At 39.3% G+C, this 19,761-nt stretch overlaps 2 protein-coding genes across 2 annotated transcripts in view; both read left to right on the top strand.

Moving 5' to 3' along the window:
- Positions 1 to 765, top strand: part of LOC110109454 — an 18,984-nt gene extending 18,219 nt beyond the window's left edge. The window contains exon 6 of the mRNA XM_020840523.2: positions 397 to 765. Within this exon, the coding sequence (XP_020696182.1) occupies positions 397 to 765 (369 nt within the window). The remainder of the gene's footprint in view (positions 1 to 396) is intronic.
- Positions 766 to 4,882: 4,117 nt separating this feature from the next.
- On the top strand, positions 4,883 to 19,123 carry LOC110109453 (spermatogenesis-associated protein 20). The gene is made up of 7 exons (XM_028701173.1): positions 4,883 to 5,155; positions 7,788 to 8,029; positions 14,119 to 14,382; positions 14,473 to 14,583; positions 17,516 to 17,740; positions 17,816 to 18,016; positions 19,008 to 19,123. Exons 1-7 carry the CDS (start codon positions 4,993 to 4,995, stop codon positions 19,107 to 19,109), a joined length of 1,308 nt encoding a protein of 435 aa, XP_028557006.1. The 5' UTR covers positions 4,883 to 4,992; the 3' UTR covers positions 19,110 to 19,123.
- Positions 19,124 to 19,761: the final 638 nt, after the last annotated feature.

The raw sequence follows: 19,761 nt of genomic DNA on the forward strand, positions 1-19,761 counted from the left end.
TATATATATATATATATATATATATATATATATGGCAGATATACAGTCTTTGCTTGTCACTACTTGCATGATTTGATCGGGTGGTGAAATTATGGAGGATTAAGGGGAAATGGCGGGGATCAGAAGGTGAGGAAATTAAAAATGCCCATTTTTTAAGGGGAGGATGTCTATGGGTGAATTTACAAGGTCGAGAGGTACTTTGTCATTAACGGCTTAACGGAGGAGGAGAAATTATCGACAGCGGGCTTATGTCTTGAAGGGAAGGCACTCTATTGGTACTAGTGGAGAGATCAGAGGAGTCCCATCCGGAGCTGGAAAGAATTCAAGGACAATTTGATAGAGCGTTTCCAAATCGACCGAGGAGACTTCTATGAGCAATTCTTTGCCCTAGTGCAGGAGAAGTCTTTGGCGAACTACCGGGAGGGATTTGAGCATCTGGCCAGCAGGGTAGAGCGCTTGTCCTATACTGTGTTGGAGGGGAACTTCATGAAGGGGTTAAAGACAGAGATTAGAGCAGCAGTGAAGGTCCTGCTGCCCAGGGATCTGGGGGAGACCATGAAGCTTGCACAATTGGTCGAAAATCAAAAAAATTTGGAGAAGAGAGCTAGGAATAGCAGCTCAGGAGGCACTTACAGGTGGACGACTACTCACCTAGCCTCTAAGGGAGCGTCCACAGGAGGGATGAAAGAAGTCTCGAAAGAAAAAGCAACAGGAGGAGGAAATGGGGGGCAATTCAAGAAGTTTACTGAGAAGGAAATGCAATAGAAGATAACAAAAGGGTTGTGTTTCCGATGTGATGAAAAATACATGCCAGGGGATAAGTGCAAGGATCAAACTCTTCAAGTTCTCCTTGTTTGTGAAGACGAGGAAGACGAAGAGGGAGGAGGGAGCGGTTCTGAGGTGGAGGAAAAGCTGCATCTGGATGTGACAGAAGTCTCTCTTAACTCCGTAGTGGGATTCACTACGAGTCACACTATGAAGGTGAAAGGAGAGATAGCTGACCGTGAAGTTGTGGTGTTGATCGATAGTGGGGCAACCCACAATTTCATTTCCACCCAGATTGTGGAGCTGATGGGGATGGAGTTAGTAGATATAGGAGGCTATAGGGTGATGATGAAATTGAGGTACTCTGAGGATGAAGTTGGTGAGGGGAGGAAGGAAGAGGGTGATTCAAGGTGATGCGGGACTGACCAAGGCAGGGGTTTCTCTCAAATCCCTAATCAAGACCATTTAGGAGGAGGGGGGAGGCTATTTGGTGGAATTACACAGATTGGAGGGAGTGAATTTGGGGGAAGGGGAAGACATACCCCTATCTGTACAGCCTTTGATCCAAGAATTCTATGAGGTTTTTCAACCACCTCTAGGGTTACCACCACCCAGGGAACAGGACCATGCCATCATATTGAGGGAGGGAGTGTCGTCTGTCAGCGTACGACCTTATCATTACCCTCAGTTTCAGAAAGACGAAATAGAAAAGCTGATCAGATAAATGCTGGAAGTAGGGATCATCAGGCCTAGCACTAGCCCGTTCTCTAGTCCCGTTCTATTGGTGAAGAAGAAGGATGGCAGCTGGCGCTTCTGTGTAGACTACCGCACACTCAACAAGGAAACTGTACCTGATAAGTTTCCTATACCAGTTATTGATGAGCTGTTGGATGAATTGAGTGGAACAGTAATTTTCAGTAAGATTGACTTGAAATCAGGATATCATCAGATTCGAATGAAGGAGGATGTACCCAAGACCGCCTTTAGAACTCATAAGGGACACTATGAGTTCCTAGTGATGCCCTTTGGCCTCACCAATGCCCCAGCCACGTTCCAGGCACTCATGAATACGGTCTTCAAACCGTACCTCAGGCGATTTGTTTTGGTATTCTTTGATGACATCCTAGTGTATAACAGGACAGAGGACGAGCATTGGGGGCATTTGAAGCAGGTGTCAGAGATTTTTCAGGAGCACCAGTTGATGGCTAACCTGAAGAAGTGCTGCTTCGCACAAGCTAGTGTAGAGTACTTGGGGCACGTGGTATCTAAAGAGGGGGTAGCCACAGATCAGTCCAAGATTGAAGCCATGTTAATGTGGTCACTGCCTAAAAATCTAAAAGAATTAAGGGGATTCCTAGGGCTGACAGGATACTTCCAAATGTTTGTGAAGGGATACAGTACTATAGCATGACCACTCACTGAGCAGTTTAAGAAAGATGGATTTCTATGGGGGGAGGCCGCCACGGCAGCATTTGAGAAGTTAAAGAAATCCATGACCACAATACCGGTCTTAGCTTTGCCGGATTTTACTCAGGTCTTCGTAGTAGAAACAGATGTATCGGGGTATGGTTTAGGAGCAGTGTTGATGCAAAATCATAGGCCCATTGCTTACTTCAGTCAGGTGCTGACGGCAAGAGCCCGACTGAAATCTGTCTATGAAAGGGAATTGATGGCAATTGTGTTGGCCATCTAAAAGTGGTGCCCCTACTTACTCGGAAGACATTTCATAGTTAGGACCAACCAACAGAGATTGAAATACTTGTTGGAACAACGAATGGTAATAGAAGAGCATCAGAGGTGGCTATCTAAACTATTGGGGTATGATTTTGAGATTCAGTACAGGGCAGGGGTGGAGAACAAAGCGGCAGATGCCCTGTCCCGATGCATGGGGGAGCTGCAGACAGTGGCTGTATCAGTCCCAATGATGCTAGATTGGGAGGCCATCAGGGAGGAGAGTGCTAAGGATGAAGAACTAGGCAGGATCATGATTGACTTACTAAAGGGAGAGGGCAACCATCCAGGATACATATTGGAGGGGGAGAGATTGTTGTATCAGGGGAGATTTGTGTTAACCAGAACATCAATTTACATTCCACAGTTGCTCCAGGAGTTCCATGGGACTGCAATGGGAGGTCCTTCAGGAGTGTTAAAGATCTACAGGAGACTGGCGGCAGAACTTTATTGGAGAGGGATGCACAAGGATGTGGAAGAGATGGTATCCAGATGCGAAGTCTGCCAAAGTAATAAGTACCTAGCTATGTCACCCGGGGGGTTACTGCAGCCATTGGCTTTACCAGGACGAGTCTGGGAGGATGCATCTATGGACTTCATTGATTGGATGCCCCGTTCTGAGGGATTCATTGTGATATTGGTGGTAGTGGATAGATTGAGCAAATATGCTCATTTCATTCCTCTTCGACATTCTTACACCGCGGTGACAGTGGCTTCAACTTTCATTAGAGAGGTGGTCAGATTGCATGGCGTACCAGAGGCGATCGTGTCAGATAGAGATAAGGTGTTCCTCAGTCATTTTTGGAGAGAATTGTTCATATTACAGGGGACAATTCTGAAGAGGAGTACCGCTTATCACCCACAAACAGATGGCAAAACAGAGGTGGTCAATAGGAGCGTGGAGACCTACTTGAGATGTTTTGTGTCGGAGACACCCAAACTTTGTGCCAAGTGACTACCTTGGGCGAAGTATTGGTACAACACCTCTTTTCACTCAGCTGCACAGATGACTCCATTCAAGGTGTTGTATGGAAGGGACCCCCCTCACTTGGTGCACCTCCCCCCCCCATCTTGCATTTTCAAATTATTTCCTAAAACCCCCACTTTCCTTATTTAAGTCAACTTATTTTTAGAAATGATTTGAATTTGAAATAAATCGATTTTAGATTTCAAATCTTTCCTTTTTTCTTAATCCTATTTTAGGAAAGGTTCTTATTTAATTTAATCAATCAAATTATGATGGATTGATTAATTAAAACCTTAACTCCAAATTTCAAATCTTTCCGTTTCTCTTAATCCTATTTTGGGAAAGGTTCTTATTTAATTCAATCAATCAAATCATGATGGATTGATTAATTAAAGCCTTAACTTCAAATACATTGCATCTAGACACTTGGCCCCCCCTCCCTCTCTTGGCCGAAATTCCCAAGGGCCCAGCCACTTATTTTCCCTCCCAAAATTATCCCTATTTCTTTGGAATTAACTCCAATTTCAGCCTAGCCTTACCCGCCCCTCTTCCCCCCCAGGCTATTCAAATTCTTGCCAACTCAAAGGACTTTGATTTAGAAAGTAATTTCAGCCTTCCCTCGGCCACCTTCCTTGCCTTCTCCTACTTGAATTCTTGAAGAAACCCCTTTCTCTCAAGAGAAATCAGCAAAGGCAACAAAGAAGCATCTACGACAACACTTCAAGATTGATGCATGGCCGATCTGGATCTTGATTACGGTCTAGCCTACGACAAACAAGGGTTTATTTGCATCCTTCACTCGACCTTTTTCGACTTCAACCCACGCATCGACAACACCGTCGAAGAGTACATAGAGCGCATTCTGGACACCCTTGTCGAGGCCATTGAAGAACAACTTGGCACCATTCAATGGAGGATTGCAACTCAACCGTGCTAAGGGTTTTTACCCATCTCCCTTTTCTCATATTTTCATTGTCTAACTTGTTCTTGTGATTTGATAGATTCATGAAGTTCTTGTTCACTGAACTCTGCCGAGTATAGTAAATGTAGGGATTGAGTACACTTTATTTGCTTCTATTCTTATTGTTAGATTAGGGATGTTAAAATTTACTTACTTAGCATGTTGTTGAATTTCTAAATTATTTTGAGTTTCCAAGTGTTTAACAAGTGGCTTGGCCTAAGCGTAGGCACCCTTCTTTCATTTTATTTTGTCGTTTTAATTGCTAATGGTTTCATCTTTATTGTTCTAAACAAAGAATCGTGCAATATTCTTATTTCATCCCTTTAAAAGCATTTAGTCCTACATCACATTTTGAGGTCAAGCTGAAGTTAAAAAATTCATGTCATCCCTAGTCGTATGCTTTTTTAGTGCAAATATGCCATGTAATCTTTATCTATACCTTTATTGTCAATCTTCTCTGAATTTATGCTTTTTGGGCTACAATCATTAGGTAGCAAGTAGATATGATCCAAAATTTGGTGGCTTTGGCTCTGCGCCAAAGTTCCCTAGGCCTGTTGAGATATGCCTCATGCTTTATGAATCCATGAAACTACGTGAACAAGGGAGGGTAAGTGAAGGCAACAAAAACATGGAAATGGTTCTTCACACATTGCAATGCATGGCTAGAGGTGGAATTCATGATCACCTTGGAGGTGGATTTCACAGATACAGTGTAGATGAATGTTGGCATGGTGAGTTTCTGTGATAGTTCCAAAAGTTTTTTAAGTTACCTTTATTTTCTGACTTAAGCATGGTTTTTCTTTCTGCAGAAAGCTTTTCACTGATCAAGTTTTCTATAAATTTAGAGTGAAATAAATTTTTAGGACTTTTGACTAATCAAGAACAACATTATAATATTTATAGGATACTTGGTATCCTTACTAGTTTAATTTATATGATATACTTGCCAAAGAAAACGAGATGCAAATTTAAAATTTACATAGAAAAGAATATTCCAATTAATTGTGACAACCATTCATTCATTTCCTTCTGGAGAACTATCCCCATGTAATGAATACTTTCATTTTCTTCCTAATCAACTTGATGCCACATTTGATCGCATTCCGTCTTTCCTTATTTATTTCATCCTTCCTCAGGTTGGAGAGTAGATATTAATCAATTCTAACTTGCTGATGAGGAAAATAAAAAACAGTCTTTAAGTAAGCATATATGCAACTTGCTATGGGGTAGAAATAAAAGGCATGCAAATAATTAATGCTTCAAAAATCTCCTTTATAAAGTCACGATTAACCTCAACATGTGTGGTTATGTTGTGTTGGACAGAAATTTGGGTTATACTTATCACAGTCTTGTTGGCACAATATAGTTTCATTAGAGAATTTATAATTATTGTAGTTCAACCAAAATCCATTGTAACCCCAATTCACACATCACATGAGTCATGGCTCTATATTCAGTTTCAGCATTTATTTTGAGCTACTATATTCTATTTCTTACTCCTTTATGAGTTAAGGTTGCCCCATACATAGGTATAATAACCTGTTATGGACTTCTATTAGTATTAAAATTTGCCCAACCTGCATCAGTATAGGCTTCTTTTTTTTTCTTGAAATGTTTTATGGCACATAATGTTGGCCAGTAAAAGAAAAACATAAAATCAAGTGTTGCAGAGATGAGGATGCTCAGGTGGATGAGTGGCTTCTTTGATGCAAAAAGAGTATATACATGAAAAGATTGGAGTAGCTATAGTAGCATATGGGATTAGAGAGTCGCCTTGGATGGTTTAGACATATAAAACATCGGCCTTCTGATTACCCGGTTAGGAAAGTAGATGTATTTTAGATTTGACCTATGTTAAGAAAAGTAGGGGTAGACCTAAAAAGATTTGGTTAGAAAATATTATAAATGACATTTTTTTTATTATCTTTAAATGAGAATTTCACTCTTAACAGGACAATGGAGAAAAACTATTCATGTAGACTATCCCATGTAGTGGGATAAAAGTTTGATGTTGTTGTTATAATATTCTTATCAGATAAAGATGGCTTTTTCATAAAGTATAATAAATATTTTAACACAGAATTTGGTGAAACATTAAATGTTGCCAGATCTGTTGGCATATTTTATGTTACGGGAAATCTGATTCGCCTGGATAACACTTATATATTATTTCAAGAACGTGGGTTCTGTGAAACAGCCAACACTACTGGTTTTGGCGTAGGCATGAGGAGTTCAGGGGTTTTTACCAACTTGAGATTGAATGTTAAAATGATGATTATTTTGTTCTCATTTCTCAGAAAATACTGTTCATGTTATAGTTCTTCCCTTTTGAGTCAAAGCAAAAGAGACTGTTCTGAAAAAAAATTGATTATATTAAACTGTACGCTGTTACTCTCTAATACCAAGCTTTAGCTCAAGAAGCGTTTGGTAACACTGGAGTGCTAGCATCATTAGTTACCTGTCTGGTGGTTGGAACTATTAGTAAAAGAAAATTCCTAGATTAACTCTTTATGGGAGAAAGCTGAACATGTTTTATTTAATCATCAGAATCAGAAAGGAGGGAGGCAGTTGTTTGAAAAATAAAAGGTAAGCGTTAGTTAATTAAGATGTGTGCGGTGACTCTAACATGTCCAGCTTTAGCTTTAGTCATCTAGGCATGCTTGGTTAAACTAAAATGCTTGTATCATTTGTCACCAATCTGTATCTAAAAATTCAGTAAATGAGTTCTAAGTTTGGAAATGGTAATCCTATAATATGGAGAAGTTGGACTAATTACTCCATATTATACTAAATTACAGCCCCTATATCTTTTAGGATTCTTAAAATAGGAACTCATAATCTACAGTACATTGAATGTTTTGAAGGACCCGCAAGATTATTTAATCAAATTGGTCCCAACCAATTGTGAAGTTGTTCCAGAAGAAAATATGTGCGTTATTTATGTGGTGGTAGAGGCAAGCCATGGATCAATAAAACGTTTTGAAGCAAAGTCAAGTCAGCGTACATGGTTTGAGTAACAGAAACTAACTATGCGGCATCTTATGCAATAACCACTGGCCAAAACACAATTGGCAATTTTGTTATGTCCTGTCTTTCACGTGATAAACACTATGTTAGCTATTATTCCTGATGGAGGAAAAAACTTCTTTTAGAGATGCTTTTCCTTAAACCTAGACGACTTCAAGTCAGAGCACCATTTGTACATGGGACTACAATCTTTTAGAAAAGCATCTTTTGTTTTCATAACTGAGAAATTTTATTATATTTAATGACAAATGTTATATTGCGATTTAATCTTGTCTTTACATGCTTTTAATGTTTTTTACTTTTTAGTTTTTTGAAAGATTTTACGTTCACCTGCAGTCCCACATTTTGAGAAGATGCTGTATGATCAAGGGCAGCTTGCTAATGTCTTCCTGGACACTTTTACGGTTACAAAGGATGCCTTTTACTGTTCTATAGCTCGTGATATTCTTGATTATCTCAGGAGAGACATGATTGGGGAAGATGGTGAGATTTTTTCAGCTGAGGATGCTGACAGTAGTGAGACTGATGGTTCTGCTAAAAAGAAAGAAGGGGCCTTCTATGTATGGACAAGTAAAGAGGTAAGATCAAGTAATAACAATTCAACCTGGCATTACTGCTATCAGGCACTTTCTCATTGTTGACCTCTGAATAATACCCAAAGGAACCAAAAACAACGACAAAAAATACCTTATACACGGCGGATCCACGAAATCTGCTGAAGCCCTCCGCGAATCTCGCTGAATTCGGCGCCGTGTGCGTCTCTTCTCCACGAATCCTGCCCAAATCCTGCGATAGTTCCTTGATCTCGCTCCCTTGCACGTCGTTAAATACCGATTCAAAACGAGGCCTTCGTTCGCTGCTTCCTCCATTCACTCCACCCCCGACCGAACTCCCTTCCACGCGCTTAAGCTCCCATTGACCTCTTCTCCATCCAATTCGACTGACCTCACACTCCATCCTCCGACCCGACCAAGCTCCTCCTCCGATCAAAACCCGACGCCATTTCCCTCGGACCCGACCGAACTTCTTCACAGAGAGAGAGAGAGAGAGAAAGAGAGAGAGAGGAAGAGAGATTCCCCTACCTACTCCGTTACCGCTTGGCTTCGCTCCATCTCCGACGTTCCCTTCTCTGTTGGATCGAAAATAACAACAAGAGCTCACGGGTTGTGAAGGTAACTCTCTCCCTTTCGTTCGCTTTTGGCCAAATCCCGTGAAAATGCCAAAGGGGGAGAGAAGGAATTTTTTTAAATAATATTATAATTAATTTTAATTATTAGTATTTATAAATAATTATTAATTAAGTGTAATTAATTAATTAAATATAATGAATTAATGATTAATTATAATTATTTATTTAATTATAATTAATTTTTTATTAATTATAATTAATTATAATTATAATTAATTATAACTATAATTAATAAATTAATTATAATTAATTATTAATTACTAATTATAATAAATCATTATTAATTATAATTAATTATTCACTAGTTATAATTTCACCTTGAGGACAAGGTGAGTTTTTGGGAGGGGAGTAATGTTACGCGTGAACCGGCCCAGGAGGGGCCGGCTGGACCCGGTTCAGCCCGGGTCTACACCAGGCGGGGGCGGAAATGCCCAGAGGAGGAGGCGGACAAGGTGGACCCCACTTGGGGCTGATTTAATTATGTGGGAGGGAAATTTTTGAATGCAAAGGGCTGTTTAGGTAATTTGTAGGAATCCTTTATTGTTAATTAGGAGGATTAGGAGGGAGAGGAGATCATCTTGAATTTGAATCTAATTTGAGATCTAGGAGTTAATTATAATTAATTATAACTATAATTAATAAATCAATTATACTTAATTAATAATTGCTAATTATAATTATCTAATTAATTATAATTAATCATCATTAATTATAATTAATTATTTGTTAGTTATAATTGTAATTAATTAATTAATTATTATTGATTAATTAATTATAAATAAATTATAATGAAATGCAAAATGATGCACCCTCTTTCTCCCTCGATCCTCGAACCACGCGCCAACATCTACAACCCCGCGCAGGTATAACCACTTCTAAACCCTAAAACTCTGAGAACTTGTTTCGATGCATGCGGCGAGATAAAACGACCATTTATACACGCTTATCTTAGCGTGGTGGGAGGGAGTGCGTCCTGACGCTTGCGACAAAGCGGGTAATCACCCAAATTCCTTCTTCGAAGTTCGTATCGCCTTGGAAACCCTGCCTATACACGCTTTTCTTAGCGTGGTGGGAAGGGATCCCGGTGTGATGCGCACGACGAAGCGGGGATACCCATAAGTACCCGCTTGCAGGGAAATAACTGCTGTTCTGGCAAAATACTTTCAAAAAATGATTTTCTTGCAAAATGTTTTTAAAAAAAAATACCCATACACGCTTTTCTTAGCGTGGTGGGGGATCAAAAATTACACGGCTGCGGTGTCCTCGAAAGAGGGCACCTACCATACACGCTTTTCTCAACGTGGTGGGAAAGGCCCAGTTTTCCATAGTTTTCCCCTAAACGGGGGAGACGCCGGAAGGCTGCCGAAATTTGTCTGAAATATGACATGAACTTGGAACAATTTGGGACCTGGACTTGATTGAACTCAAAAGAACAACGGAGGATTTGTACTTGGACTTTTGAACAAGATCTAAGTAACTTAATAAACAATTGAACCCAAATGAAAATGTGCAAGAAGCTTAATTCAAACTCAAATCAAACTTGGACAAATGATGAAGAACTTGAACTTAACAAGACTACAAGGACTTGAATATGAGCTTGGACATGCAAAATTGACTACAAAGAATATGAATTAGAACTTGATTTATGAACAATCATGCAATACTTGAGCTCAAACTTCAAATGAATTTGAAAATATAAAAGAAATTGATTGAATTCAAAGAACAACATAATATTTGGACTCGATTGAGCAATATAGACTCAAGAACTTGTATTTGAATTTGAATGGAGTCTGAACTCAAGAAGACCACAAGGGATCTAGGCATGAGCTTGGCTCGAATCAGATAATGAAGATTTGCAGGCTTGCATACTAACTTCAACGAACTAAGCTTGAACTTGTGACTACAATGAATTGAACTCATAACAACAAAGGACTTTCAACTTACACATAAAAAATGTGTGACCTAATGTTCATGTTAGTAGATCCACAAGTTCATTCGAGGGAGTTGGAAATCATTAACGAAAGGAGTCTCCAATGAATGATACAATCCGTCCATGATGATTATGCTAATCCAAATGTCAAATGACAATAATGATAATATTGTTATTCATGTTATAAACCTTCGAGCAATATAATGGGCATAGTGACCTGTTAGTTGTTATACACAATAAATGCAGCATGCTTGCAAATATCGAGGGGAAACAACTTGATTACAATAGTGTATTAGTGTGTTCATGGATAGAACACTAAGGCTCATACACAACTGATGTCACTCAAGTGTAAACAAATACACTATACTCCCTCAAATGACAACAACCAACATTGGAAGAAAGCTAGCAAGCAAATGACGACAAAAGATCACAATGTACGTTATATGCTACTCAAAAGTGAGAATGAAGGGTCATAATGCATACAAGGAATATGCAGTGAATATGGTGATTTATCAATAGTCATATATGCTTGAAGCTAACATCCACAAGCAAATCAATCAATGTCGATTTGCATACAAGCATGTTAATCTACTCGCAAGTAGTGATAGCAGAAATGTCGCAAGACTGCAACAAATACAAATTCTTATAGATTGCTGTCGAAGACCCTTCATAGGTGCAACATGTTACCTACAAACAAATATTGAAGAGTTTTCAATCATACAGTAGTCCATTTATGTGATGACGATTAATGTATAATGAATGCAAAGCATCGACAAAACTCGAGGCAGGAGATTAGTTAGTGCGCTACGTTCCACCTGCAGAAAGCAACGAGTAGTGCATGACAGTCTACCTGTATGAAGCAGCGAACAACTCTATTCAGAAGCTGCTACGCCACGCCACCTGATCCACAACTTCTATGCAACCGGACAGAAGGCGTCTACAAGTACTTTCAAAGTACCCCCACACGTGCACCGTAGTTTGTATACATATAGGTACACTAAAAGGGGTAAAAGCAATTATAAAACTCGCATGGGCCCCGACGAGCGTGTTATTGGTACACACGTGACGTTTAGGGATGCTGCACGGATTATTAAATTTGAACCTGATCCTCCTAAGCAGGTAAAAAGAAGTAGGCAGGGTTCAATTATAAAATGCCCCCCAAACACCCGCATGGGCCCCGACGAATATGTTATTGGTACACATGTGACGTCTAGGGATGCTGCGCGGGTCAATAAGTGAATTCTAATTCGAACCCGATCCTTCTATACGGATCAATAGGAGTCGACGGGGTTCGAACCTTCAAGCAAATACACGGTTGTGACGACTAGTGTATTTGTTTTAATACATTCATATTAGGCCTTCAAGGCCTATAATCAAGAGAATCCACTAATAAAGACATAAAACCCATGAAACCTGATCCTCTGTCGACCAGTAGACAAAGTCGACAAGGTTCAATCTAGAAAGTGGAAATGCCCCCAAACACCCCGATGATGGCCGTGTTGAATGTAAATCTCAATTGGAGGAGTCCATTCCAAACATTTCAAATATCATTCAAGCTCCACCCAAATACCCACAATCCAAAACTCCACAAAGTCCAAAATCCAACAAATCCCAAATTTCAGGATATTTAAATTTGAAATCATCCATCAATCACTCAAAGAAAACTTCATCCACCCTCCGCAACTGATGTGAAACGGAAACGCCATTTACTTGCCTAGGTGGCAAGACTAATTAAATCCCAAATCAATTTGGGGAGAGAATGAAAATCTGAAATTCAATTTCAGATTAAGTGATTTGGGAGGGAAAATTAAGTGAAATCCAATTTTGAATTCCCAAATTAAAGAGGAGGATTATTGCTCATTCAATTGGGAGAAAGTTGGGCTGATTTTGTGGAGTCATTAATGTGATTTGGAGAGGGAGGGGAGGCCATTAAGGGGCCGGCCACATGAGGAGGAGAGAGGGGATGAGTTTTGAGAGAGTGAGGACCACCAATTTAATTTCAGATTTTACAAAATCCGAAATTAAAATTTCAGATTTAATAAGGAAGGAAGATTCCTAAATTAAAACAATCAATTGGATTGAATTTGAATTTCAAATTCGAAATTCAATTTCAATTTATTTTGATTGCTTGAATTAAGGAGGCAATTTAGGAAACAGTTAATGGCTAATGAAACTCCTAAATTTCATATTTGAAATTCAAAAGAAGAGGGGGAGAAGGAGGCGGCGGCAAGGTGGGAGGGGACCGGCGGGCTGGAGCTGGCCGGCGGCTGCTGGTGGAGGATTGGCCGGCGGGAGGAGCCTTGCAGGCCGGCGGACAAATTCAAATTTACTTCAGCTCACAAAGAGCCAAATGCCTAGTCGAAAATGTCACTAGGATCCATTCTCAAACCAATCTTCTTCCAGTAAGGACGTGGTACGTGTCCTCTAACCGGCAGTTTTGCCGCCAAATGGCACCGCAGGATAAACGGTTATGACCCGGGGCCCTCTGAACCGAGTGGTTTTGCTGCCAAATGGCACCACTAAATACCGATTATGGCCAGAGCCAATACACTCCTTAGTGGCATCAAATCCTTGAGATATGAATCAATAGGATATAATCGATAGGGCACAAAGCCCTCTGTTAGCTAAGGTAGATTCAAATTTGACCCCTTAGACAAATACCCACCCAGGTCTACAAGGTACCCTTGGACGAAGCAACCCATGGCTGCCGACAAGGATCCTTCTGTCAGGTTGGGTCGATTACCTCCTCTGACTAAGTAGACCAGGGACCATGATGGCCCGGGACGACAGAACCACGGGATCTTGATCGGGTCCATCATCCATTTCCCCACCATACGCTTTAAGTACAAGATGGTGAAAATTTCTATTTTAAATATCAATTTTCCAAACATCCAAACCTTCAAACTTCCAAATCCAAACAATGCTACTACTATATGCCAGATAACACGTACTTTCTACGTATTTGATTGACGATTAGCCTTAATCGAAAGTTTTCTCTCGTGATCGGGAGGGGTAATTAACTATAGGGGCTTGCGTCTATAGGATACCAGAACTCAGATCATAAAGTCCTCGCAAAATGAGGGTGAAATCTCTGGGTAGTGTCTTATCTACAAACTCATCTACCTTCCAAAATTTCCCAGGAACTTATTCCGTTAAAACTCCCTCGTCGAAAAGAAAAAGCACAAAGTGTGCGGGCGGAGGCCGGGGCCGAATTTTCGGAGCCCACACTCATTTTAGTTTTTTTTTATTATTATTATTGATTTTTTTGCTTATCGCCTGAAAAAGATGAAATCTATAATTTTCTTCCACATGGATCAACTCGATTGTTGACATCTATTTAGAATTCAGATTTAGTTTGTTCGTGATATGTGTTGAATTTATCCGCATAATTGTTGTGTGATAACAATGCATATTTTTAATTTTTCTTTTGAATGCTCCTTTCTCCAAAAGTATGTTTAAGCCAATTTTAAGCAGTGCTAGAGGTTGGTTGGCTTCATTTTACAGCTAGTTAATTTTGTTGTGATTTCTAATTAACTATATTCTTCTAGGTTGAAGAGATACTAGGAGATCATGCAGATTTATTCAAGACGCATTATTATATCAAAACTTCTGGAAATTGTGATCTTTCTAGGATGAGCGATCCCCATAATGAGTTTAAGGGAAAAAATGTACTTTTCGAAAGAAAAGATGTCTTTTTCAGGGCATCGAAATTAGGCATTTCAGCTGATGAATATGCTCAAATTCTTGGGATTTGCAGAAAAAAGCTTTTTGATGCACGATCTCGTCGACCTAGGCCGCATCTAGATGATAAGGTACTACTTTATATCGTATGTTCATGTGATTCTCTTTTATTTTTTTAAATTAATCCTAAATACTGCTTACTAGATGCTCTGTTTTTTTAGGTTATTGTTTCATGGAACGGGCTTGCAATTTCATCCTTTGCAAGAGCTTCAAAAATTCTTGAGGCGGAACCAAAAGAAACAAAATTCCATTTCCCGATTATTGGATGCGATGTAAGTTTTTTTTCCTCTTAGTTCATTCAGTGATTTATATTGTTATAGGGCCACATGATTATTAAATCCAAGAATAGAAGATAAAAAAGGGTGAAATTCTATAAACTATTCTTTCAGTGAAAAGCATCCTAAGACGCAGTATGTTTTGTGAGATGATTGAAGGACTTGCGATTTATTTTCTTGTCCTTATTTAGTTGTCTTCCTATACTTTTCTGCTTGAGCCTATTCATTCAAAAGTGGAACAAGTCTCTAGTATACTGCTGAATCACCACATCCAACATGATCGAGGTTGGAATACAACTGCTCAGATACAATTTCTTTTAGTCCCGTTGTTTTTGAGGGATGACCGGAATGAAGTAAATCCTAAATATAGATGTTTTGCAAGAGAATAAACTTATGTTACATCATCAAAAGAGTCCAAACTAACAAAAAGACACAAATGAGTGCTGGATTGTGGATGGTGGATGGTGGTTGGGGGAGTGGGGTACATTACCAGCCCAAGATGCTTTCAAGCCTCACATTGATTATAGTTTTACATAAATGAAACATCTTATGTTAGTAAGCTTGCATTGCGTTGATGTTGGGCTGTAGCGCCCCTCTTTTTTTTTCTGGACTATATCAGGCATTGTTGATGCCAATCTTTTCTATTGATAGGACTAAAGCAAATTGATTCGAGACTGTTGATATGAGGCCATATTTTCAGACTTGCATTCACGGAGAAACCAAATACGCGGATTTTTGAGTTCTTGGTTTTTCTTGTGTTAGAATTAAATGTGAACCTGATAATTATCTGGAATCAAATGAAATTCATTTTATGCTAGCTATATCTACTAACCAAGGAATGTGGAGTCTATGTATAATTATTTTGCAACAAGAATTCTCAAGTTGGTAAATTCTTTGTTGATAAGACTAGAGAGGGAGTTGAAAGTAAACTTGAATTATGGAGGTCAACATTAGAGACTAAAAGTTTTCGCTCTTGAGTAGATCTAAAACGGAATATATGGAGTGTGATTTTAGTAGTAATAGACCTAGTGAGGGGATTGTGACTTTGGGCGATCAAGTCATTAATAAGAGTACACGTTTTAGATATCTTAGATCTATTGTTCAAAGTGATGGTGAAATAGATGGGGATATTACAGCAGATATCAAGTTGGATGGTTGAAGTGGAGGAATGCATCGGGCTTGTTGTGTAATAGAAAAGTACCCTCAAACTTAAGGGAAAATTCTATAAGATGGTAGTGAGGCCCGCAATGCTTTATGGTGCTAAATGTTGGCCATTAAAAGAGAAGCATAATACTAAGTTAAGTGTGGCAAAGATGAGGATGCTCAGGTGGATGAGTGACTTTACCCTTAGAGATAGGATACAAAATGAGCATATACATGAAAAGGTTGGAGTAGCTCCAGTAGAAGATAAGATTAGAGAGAGTCGCCTTAGATGGTTTGGTCACATAAAACGGCGGCCTTCCAATGACCCGGTTAGGAGAGTAGAGTTATTAGATTTGACTTATGTTAAGAGAGGTAGAGGCAGACCTAAAAAGACTTGGTTAGAAAATATTATGAATGACCTTTTTTTATTAAATTTAAACGAGAATTTGACCTTTAATAGGACACAATGGAGAAAAATGATTCATGTAGCCGACCCCACGTAGTGGGATAAAGGCGTGATGTTGTTGTTGTTGCATGTAATTGTGGGCTCCGAAAGTTCGTGCCCCAACCTCTATGTGCCTCTTTTTAAACTGGAGAGTTTTAACATATTTAGATTACGGGATATATTTTCAAGATAAGACACTATCCAGAAATTTCTCCCTCATTTTGCAAGGACTGTATGATCTGAGTTCTGGTTTCGCATAGGCACAAGCCCTTATGGTTAATTACCCCTCCCGATAACGAGAGAGAACTTTTGACTAAGGCTAGTCGTTAAATAGGCTACAATTTTATGTTAAATTCAGAGAACTGGGGAGGAAAAATGCTTAATTTTATTATAAAAAAATTATCCCTATTTATAGATCTATACAAGATGTCTTAGTTAAGAAACAAATAACTACAAAATCATCCATAATTGCCTTAATATAATCCTTCCTAAACCAGCCATCCAAATATAGAAGGAGATCGGCGTGATTTAGGTGAGCCTCCCATGGATCCCCATGTTGGCCGTGGGATCAAGGGACAAGGGACGGCTGAGATTTAATAGTGTGATCGAGGTGAGCCTCCCAAAAATCCCCATAATGGCCGTGGGATCAAGGGCTAAGGGACAACTGAGATTTAACACTCCTCAAGCTGAGGAATACATATATGTCATTCTCATCTTGGTAAAATTCCTTACTCAAAGGGCTTTTAACCATTAGGGAACATACGGGCTTTGGCCGTAATCATAATATAATGGTGCCATTTTGCGTAAAAAATCACCTAGTCAGAGGGCACGTGTCACATCACTGTCACTGTCGAGTGCCGACCACCCCCACCCTCCATCTATTGCCACCACCCTCTACCAACCGCCACCACCTATCACCACCACTCGCCACCGCCCTTGTCGGCCACCACCACCTATCACCGTCAACCGCCAACACGGCTGTCTATTGTGACAATCGGCCACCGCCACAATTTGTTGCAAGCCACTAGCCACCACCGCCCTACTCTACCAGTCGCTACCACGCGCCGCTGTCAGCCGCCATCCGTCGCTACCAGCGGCCATCCGTTGCTACCAACCGCCACTGGCCGTCACTTCCACTAACCACCAAGCACCACCAGCTGAAACGTTGGAGCTTTTTTATAGAAAATTGTAGTTTATTAAATGAGAGAGAAAGAGGAAAATAATAATTCATTTGATATGCTCTATTGCTTGATGCTTTTAGATTGCTTGCTGTTTTTCAGTTTGTTTTCTAATGCAGTGCTTGAATGGCATCTTTTGTAATGTTTTAACTAATTTGTACAGCCAAATGATTATCTGGAGGCTGCAGAGAAAGCAGCTCGTTTCATCAAGAGTAAACTCTATGATTATCATACGAAAAGGCTGCAGCATAGCTTCAGAAATGTTCCATCAAGTGCACCTGGTTTCTTAGATGATTATGCTTTTCTAATCTCAGCTTTGCTGGATCTTTATGAATGTAGTGGTAGAATCAACTGGTTGGTTTGGGCAATTGAACTGCAAGCTACTCAGGCAAGCCAACCAATAAGATTGGTTCTCTTAAGCACTTTCTGTGGTTTTGCATTCATGTAAGGTAGCATTCTACAGGATGACTTGTTTCTGGATGCTGAAGGTGGAGGTTATTTCAATACTTCAGGTGACCCTTCTGTCTTGCTTCGAGTGAAAGAGGATTATGATGGAGCAGAGCCATCAGGAAACTCAATTTCGGCTATCAACCTCATCCGACTTTCTTCCATGCTTGTTGGTGGCCTGTCAGAATATTACAAACGGAATGCTGAACATCTTCTGGTATTACCTGATTTTAGTCGTCTAAATATCAAATTTTGATGTTAAAACTCTTAACTTTGCACCACTTAATACTTTTTGGTTGCTGATCAGCTATGATATTCCATGATAGTTCCATCAAGCCTTATTTAGATCTTCTGTCATTTTCTTACAAGTTCTTGTTACGGATTAATGATCTTCCGGTTCATGATTTGCTACTTTGATTATTAGTATTGTAGTTATCTTTCTATAGAAAACAAATTTAATTCGTCATTACTAAACATAACTATCATGCCAAATGTTCTCATCAAATGTTTGGCTATGGAAGCAACTCTTACAGCTACGTTCACATGAAAGAAATACAGGACTCTACAGCTTTGTTCACAACTCTTACAGCTACGTTCCTTAAAAACATCTTTTCATGCAGAACTAACATTCAGATTTGTCCACGGAAGATGAAAAAACTTATTTACAACAAGAGAGTATTCGAAAATTGTTTCGAGTTCCTTAGCTTGGCTTTTAATATTAGGACATTTAAGGATTCAAATCCTCTTACAGTTAATGCTTTAACTGCATGGTGCATTTGAACCCCATCTCAGGCATTTTATTCGTTTTGGACGGTTGGATTTGAATCCATGAAAGCCATGATGGTTTTGAAAGAAGGTTGTGGATTCAATACCATTTGTCCCAACTGGATTACACACATGAGATCTGCTAACTGTATCGTACAGTTGACACCTGTAAATGTAGAGCATTCTAAAGCAGGTTTACAAGTACATGTCTATGAAATAAATCTTAAATTGTTTCCCTGATCATAATGACGTAGGAGCGTCCATATAAATAAATTGTATTTTTTTTATTAGTGATTGGTGTATCTCTATCTCTTGTGTAGCCTATTATGTGGCTATCTGAAGTCTATAAATATAGGCAAGTGTCTTGTAATATGATGGATTGGAATAAGATTTGAATTGAGTTTAGTTTATTTGTTTTCCTATATCCTAAGAGTGACTCTTAGGTGGTGGATCCTTCCTCCAAGAAGTTTTTGGAGTTATCCGGCCACGGAAACCAGATCATCGACATGGATTCGTCGAGCCCCCTCCGATCCGGTGTCACATAATCTTCAAAAAAAAAGTCTATTAAATTTCGCAGTTCAAAATTTTTACACTCTTGCTGCAAATGATTTCTCCATGTTACTCGAATTCTACAGGCAGTGTTTGAGGACCGTTTGAAAGAACAGAGCATGGCAGTTCCCCTAATGGCCTGTGCTGCAGACATGCTTTATGCTCCATCCAGGCAACAAGTGGTGTTAGTCGGGGATAAAAGCTCCAGTGAGCTCAAGAAGATGGTTGTTTTGTTTTTGCTCATGGGAAGGACTATGTGGGCTATGTTTTTTTTTTTTTTTTTGAAATGGAGAAATCTTAAGCATGCCTTCATAGACGGAAAGCATGCTGCGTAAATAATAGGTTAACATTCTCAGAAATTTTGTTATTTGCAGTTGTAAGGTTACAATTGTGAATGTTCGGTTCAGAAATTGTAGGCAGGAAAGTAATTGCAATTTGTAAAACCAACTTTTATTTAGAATTTTATTCTCTTATTCATGAAGATTAAAATTATTGGTTCAGAACTAGTGGAATAAAAGTTTTTGGATCGAAGGGCAGAGAATTATATAAAAAGGTTTTTTATGCCGCATATCCCATGGCCTATTTGTAGGATGAATTATTTTGTGCAGACACGGGATGGAGAAAATTGTTTGGATTGCTGCATTTTTA

The sequence above is a fragment of the Dendrobium catenatum genome, unplaced genomic scaffold (genome assembly GCF_001605985.2).
Source record: "Dendrobium catenatum unplaced genomic scaffold, ASM160598v2 fragScaff_scaffold_1644, whole genome shotgun sequence".
Classification (NCBI taxonomy): domain Eukaryota; kingdom Viridiplantae; phylum Streptophyta; class Magnoliopsida; order Asparagales; family Orchidaceae; genus Dendrobium; species Dendrobium catenatum.